Source organism: Diospyros lotus, chromosome 2 (genome assembly GCF_014633365.1).
Source record: "Diospyros lotus cultivar Yz01 chromosome 2, ASM1463336v1, whole genome shotgun sequence".
Classification (NCBI taxonomy): domain Eukaryota; kingdom Viridiplantae; phylum Streptophyta; class Magnoliopsida; order Ericales; family Ebenaceae; genus Diospyros; species Diospyros lotus.
Window position 1 is genome coordinate 9,014,442 of NC_068339.1, and position 6,365 is coordinate 9,020,806.

The 6,365-nt window shown below is 36.2% G+C and overlaps 1 protein-coding gene across 1 annotated transcript; it reads left to right on the plus strand.

Moving 5' to 3' along the window:
* Positions 1-697: 697 nt before the first annotated feature.
* On the plus strand, positions 698-4,307 carry LOC127795903 (phosphatidylglycerophosphate phosphatase PTPMT2-like). The gene is made up of 6 exons (XM_052327877.1): positions 698-1,254; positions 1,691-1,813; positions 2,486-2,579; positions 2,719-2,801; positions 3,012-3,101; positions 3,679-4,307. The coding sequence occupies exons 1-6, from the start codon at positions 1,048-1,050 to the stop codon at positions 3,937-3,939; spliced, it is 858 nt and encodes a 285-aa protein (XP_052183837.1). The 5' UTR covers positions 698-1,047; the 3' UTR covers positions 3,940-4,307.
* Positions 4,308-6,365: the final 2,058 nt, after the last annotated feature.

Consider the following 6,365-nt stretch of genomic DNA (forward strand, 5'->3'; position numbering starts at 1 on the left):
CAAAGGAGCTCAAATCAACAATCGTATCTTAGTCATGAAGTATTGGTGGCGTCACATCATCCACCTTAAAGACAATAAATTAACAATTTAATTGATTTATAGTAACTAATTGCCTTTTTTTTTAAATGGAGTGACCTAACTTTATGAGCTTAAATTTGAAATTTAAAATTTATTATTTAGATATATTTTCTTTAAAAATATTTAGATTCTGTTTTAAATGAGAAATTTTCAAAGTAAATATTGTTAATTATAAATTTTAAATAATATTATTTAAATTCTTTATATTGGTAACCCATTTCCTCGTAATAGTGATATAATGACAAAATATATACTTTAATTTTTATAATTATATATTTTTTATTTAAAATTTTTATTATTTTAAAAATATCTTTAAATTTATAATTTCTAATCAATTAGATAAATTTGTTAAAAATAATAAATTCATATATGTAATTAAAATAAGAAAAAGTTTAATAATATAATTGACTTAAAATCATATAATTTAAAAAAAATATTTTTAAAATAATAAATAATTTAAATATCTAAATAGAAAAAACGATACTAATATCGGCCTAAAATATGTATTTGTGCGTGGCACAATGGTGGAGGAGGACGCCCACCGTTGTCACGTGCATCGCGCATGCCCATGGAGCATTATGGACCTCATCCCCATCCCAACCCCTCTCTTCTGCCGAGCGGGTCATTCCGTAGTTAACCCCTGCTTTAGGGGCAAACATTGCCTCTTGTAATCCTATTTGCTTTTCCGCGCTTTTGACTATGCTGCCGCTTTGCTCCATCCCATCAAACCTCCAGACGCTCTCCGATACTCCGATGAGAATCGCAGTACCAAGTTGCCCAATTCCATTCGAATAATCCCCGAATTATATCCGAATTCCATGTTCTTACCCTCAAATCCACCTTCTTTCTCTCGATCGATCGATTTAACTCACCTACTAGGGTTTCTAAATCCCCCAAATTCTTAGAGATTGTTCGATTGTGCCGATCAGAATCGGCGTTAGGGTTTTGGTTCCGTTCGAGTTAAGTAACATGAAAATCGAAGAGTTGGACGAGGTTGAATCCGATGGAAGGAGCTACTGTCAGGACCGGACTTTTGGGATACAGATCGTTCGGGTCGATGCCAAGAGAGCGCTAGTCGGAGCCGGGGCTCGGATCCTGTTTTACCCGACCCTTCTCTACAATGTTTTCAGGAACAAGGTTCAAGCGGAGTTCAGATGGTGGGACGAAATCGATCAGGTTTTTGTTCTTTTGTATTTATTTCTATTTTTAGCAGGTCTATGTATTTGTGTTTTTAGCTTTTGGTTGGGGAGAAGATGAAGGACCACGAAGAAGAAGAAGAAGATGAATTTGACGTTGCTTGTATTATTGGGTTGGTTCTGGATTGGTGACTTCCAAATTATCTTGGCATTCCATTTGGTTTTTGAGGAAATGCAGGAAATGAGTATAAATAGGATGTTTCCTAATTTGGGTATATCTAGATATTGGAGAAAAATACTGTTAAAAGATTAGATTTTGGGGTTTGTAAGTTGTAATTGGTAGATTTCTTATGGTGTATTTTGAGGAAATAAAATCTCCTATGCGATTACATTGCGTTTTTCTCAATGCTGATTTTCTCAAATTGACTGAATATGATCAGTTTATTTGTGTTCTTCTATGTTCTGTTTGAAATCAGTATCTTCTGCTGGGTGCGGTTCCATTCCCGAAGGATGTTCCCCGCTTGAAGCAGCTCGGTGTTGGAGGTGTAATAACCCTCAACGAACCTTATGAAACATTGGTCCCTACATCCTTGTACCATGTGAGTAATATCTGTACATTTACACTTCTTCTGTGCAAATTTATTGTACAATAAATAGTATTTGGATCTTTAAGTAAATAATTTTTGAATAACGATGTTTGTTCGGAGTCCTTTAGTTTTTTTTCCCACTTGAAATGGTATTTGACTTGTGTCTTATTGGGGTATCAGAAATTAGATCTTAAGTTTGTTCTGGTGATTTCATGTGCTATTTCTTCTCGTCCTTGGTTTTCAAATTCCTAAAAATGACATTGATTTTTGTAATTTAAATTTTCCAGGCTGGCTCGAGATGTCTCAATAAAATCTTTGATCTCCCCCATTGGTAGGGTGGCAAGAGTTCCCCCCTTCATTAGGACTTGATTGGGGAGGGCACAGGCTTGCTCTTGGTCTGTGGAAGCAGTCTAGTTAATCGTATGAGTTTTAAGAAAATGGATAATAATGAGAAATTTAGGTTAGGCTTTCCAAGTGAGCTCACCAATTTCCCTATGTCAATTTTGCGTTTTGAGTAAAATATCTCATATGAGTACTTTAGGGCTAATGCAGTGAACTTGCTTAGCGAGTCCTTTTCTTTGAAGGAAAATCTCTCTGTTGAAGGATGAATCCAATAAGTTTAACGAGAGCGGTTTTCTGATTTTTATTTGTAGGCTCTCCTAATGATTGTTTTTTGGTTTTTAGGCCCATGGGATCGATCATCTGGTCATACCCACTAGAGACTATCTTTTTGCTCCTTCATTTGTTGACATTGATCGAGCTGTGGATTTTATTCACCGTAAGTGGAGCCTCTGTTTATCTTATATCTATTAAGTGCTGTCTGCACGCACATGGGCACACACATTTCTCCCTGACGGGTAACTTTTTACATGGAATCTCTTGCCCACTAATGTAGAATTCACTCATTTTGGGTGCAGAGAATGCATCTTGTGGGAAAACTACATACGTCCACTGCAAAGCTGGGCGAGGAAGAAGCACAACCATTGTGCTTTGCTACCTTGTAATGTTCTCTCTCCTGTGTAGACAATTTTTAATCTTTTGATGAATATATGCCTGGAAATTTGCATTTATTAAAAAAAATGGTCTCTGGAAAATTGATCTAGTTCTATTGGGTTAATTCCTGTTAAATCAGCTTGAAGCTGTAGAATTTAGTTTTTTTTTTTTCCCTTGGTGAAGCTGTAGAATTTAGTTATTTATGTAAATATTGCAGGTGGTGTTTAAAGACATGTCTCCTGCTTCTGCGCTGGAATATGTGCGCTCTAAAAGACCCCGAGTGCTATTGGCTCCTTCACAGTGGAAGGTAAGGGATAAGGTTAATTATTTCTTTTGATGTAAAAGCAAGTAGAATTTGAACTAGAGTTCTGTTATCTCTCCTCCACCAGTGTAAAGTGGTCAGGAAAAGGTGACAGGTTCTAACAAAAGTGTTTTGTTTTCTTGCTTACTTGACACCTGCTAAATTTTGGTGTGAAATTTGTTCATTCTGCTTGTTAGTAGGGCGTCCCCAATTCATGAGGTTCCCCGCTTTGCAAGAGTGGAGGGAGGGTCATTTTTGTATATAGCTTGCTTTGCAATGAGGCTATTTTTATATTTTGAACCTATGACTTTCCAGTCACAAAAGAGCAACCTTATCATACCAAGGCTTGCCCCTCTGTCAATAATGTTATATTAGTTCAATCTTGGCAATCATAGGAAGTGTCATTGTATATATGCATTTATAGCAGGTTTTCTTTTGATTGTTTGTTAAAGATACCCTTGTTTTCTGCAACTGTAATGCTGTATGGGTTCTTACAAAATGGGAGATTTCCTTGAGTAACAACATATAATTGACAGATTATTTGGCTTATAGTTGAAGTTCATTCATGATTTTGAACGAGCAGGCAGTCCAGGAATACAAGCAGCGCAGATTAGCATCCACGGGATACTCTCCCTCCGTGGATGCAGTTCTGATCACGAAAGCAGATTTGGAAGGCTACCATAGCTCATGTGACGATGATGGCAGTAAGGAGCTGGCAATTGTCGCCAGAGTAGCGAGGTCGAGCCCAATGATAGCAAGGCTGTCCTGCCTGTTTGCATCTTTGAGAGTTTCTGGCGGCTGTGGACCTGTTCCAAGGCAGCTGACAGAGGCGCGTGCTTGCTAAGTGCGCCAACGGTATTCGGGGTTGCCTGTACAGTGCAGAGAAGCGTTATGGAAGTAACATGGAAGAGTAATTCGTTTCCATGTTGTCTTGAGGGAGAGGAATTTGAAGAATAATGATAAAGAGGAGAGATTTGAGTAGTTTTTCAATCTTGTGTAATATTACTAGTAAAATTACAGTTCTGCCTGTACAGAAGTCTTGCATTAGTTTCTGACATATGAACCCCGTGTTGATGGTGTCGCTTGTCAATGTCTGCCCCTTTTACCATTGCTTGCAGGTCATGTCATGGCCATCCTCATGCTCCGAACAACACTAGCTACTAAGCTGCAAATAGATTAGCTTGTTATAATCAACAATGATATTCTGTTGGATTTCTCGGGCCTCCTCGATGGGTTTTCATGTGGCCATCCAAGCAGCGGCGCTGTGTTGCGGAACAGTATGAAATGCAGGTACTGTACACTTCAAGAAAAGAGTTGAGAAATTAGGAATTTTGGATTTCCCTTCTATCTCTTAGCCAGTTCTCTCTCTTTCTTGTGAAAGCTAAGTCAAGTCAATACTTTAGTGAAAGAATATTAAATGAGAAATGACCATTAATACTCTTTCATTATTCATTATGATTTTATGTATTCTCTCCCAACTCATAATCTACCAAGTGATTGTGAGGGGACTTGGAATAAACATCAATACACCAGAGGGGTAACTGTGACTTTTCACTGCCAAGCAATTGCTAAATGGGAGGACAGTCACCGAATCCTGTGGGAACTCCCGCCCCAATATTCACCATGTGGGATTTGCAAATCCGTTCCAAAAGCCACCAAGTCTTCTTGCTTTCTGGGAAAATGATTCTTGGGCCGAGTGGTCTTCATTTTTTGCTAATTAAGAAATTGGGAAAAGTGAACCCAAAGAAAAGCTGCAAGGAAACTTAAGTAGAGATGATCTGAACACATGGCTACATTTATTTTCATTCAATTCTGTGAATGTTGTCTTTCCTAAATGAATGAAGAGAACTCTCTTTCATTCATTTTCATTTCATTCCTAAATTACCTAAATTGTCTATCCGTGAATGGATAATAAAAGCTACCCCTCGATTGGCCATTGCACAGAACAGCAAACTACTGCCATCCTAGGTTCAACCTTCTTGGGTATCATGTGGGCCTTGCAACAACTCCAAATCCTAAAGCTTCTTCTACAAATTAATGTTACGGCGGAGCAGCAGCCCCGCTGCGGAGATAACATTAGGGGCCCAACTTTTCTTTATGGATAGGGTACAAGTATTTACTTCATCTATTTAGCTTTTATTGAACTTGGATGATGCGATGCCATATGCTTCACAAGTCTAACTAGAATAATGGTGATGTTGCTATAAAGATTGTCCCAAACAAAAATATTAAAGATGATTGAAAAACTAGCTTAGAATGAGCTTTTGATAAATTGGATTAAAAAAAGACTTAGCGCCCTACAGATTTGCGGGTCTCACGTTGGTGTTGGAGCTGGAGTTTCCGAAATTCTATGGCCTTCTTGTTATTTAGCAATTTATTTGGGTATAAGAAAGAAGTGAGCTACAACTTCATGACTTCTATTCAACTCCTTCCTTGAGAAAGAATAGATGAAAAGAAAATGAATAGACGTCATTAATTGCCACTTATTATTCTTTCATCCTATCCATTTTTCATTGCTTTTTAACTCTCTACTAGTGCATCACCCGTGTGCGATGCACAGATATTGCAAGAAAAAAAATAATCTTTAAAACGAAAATTACATAATTTAGTAGTTATAACAAATTGACATCATAATAAAGAAGTATAAAATGAACAAAATAATCATATTGCAATCATGAGAAATGAACAAACATACAACAAAATTAGTTATTCAATTATTGTTAAATATGTATGCCCCTTTTTGTTTGATTTTTTTTTATTTTTTGACATTTTTTATGCTTTTATTATAATCTTTCTACTAACACATATGTGTGTCTTTAACAAAAGATTGTATCCTACGTCTATAGTATTCGTGACTTGTTAGAGTAAGATTAACGTCTACCATTTTTAACACATTATTTTCACTTTGATGCACGAAACACTAAAAATGTGGCGTGTTTTATTCTGAACTCTCAGTAGCAAGGTAGTTGATTACTTAGTATAAATGATGATTTCTCGATTTATTTTACTAATTATTTGATTGAAGATGTTTCTCGTTCGTTATGATTTCAATATTGTGTATGTTATTAAATCATAACTTAATTATGATAAATTCTTGTGCAATATGCTGGAAAAAATAATTTGTGCAGTGAAAAAAAAAAAAGAATACAGATAAGAATGTAGGAACGTTAAACACCCACTATAAATTAGTGGACTAAAAAAATATACAAATAAATAGAAATGAAAGAATATAAAAAATGAGCAAATACATAAGTGTGAATCAGTAAAAAA

What these genes read in the sequence shown, in the direction of transcription:
- LOC127795903 (XM_052327877.1), top strand. Translation starts at nt 1,048, where the DNA reads ATGAAAATCGAAGAGTTGGACGAGGTTGAATCCGATGGAAGGAGCTAC. An exon ending in GGTGGGACGAAATCGATCAG is followed by an intron (nt 1,255 to 1,690) that starts GTTTTTGTTCTT and finishes GTTTGAAATCAG; the next exon opens with TATCTTCTGCTGGGTGCGGT. An exon ending in TCCCTACATCCTTGTACCAT is followed by an intron (nt 1,814 to 2,485) that starts GTGAGTAATATC and finishes TTTGGTTTTTAG; the next exon opens with GCCCATGGGATCGATCATCT.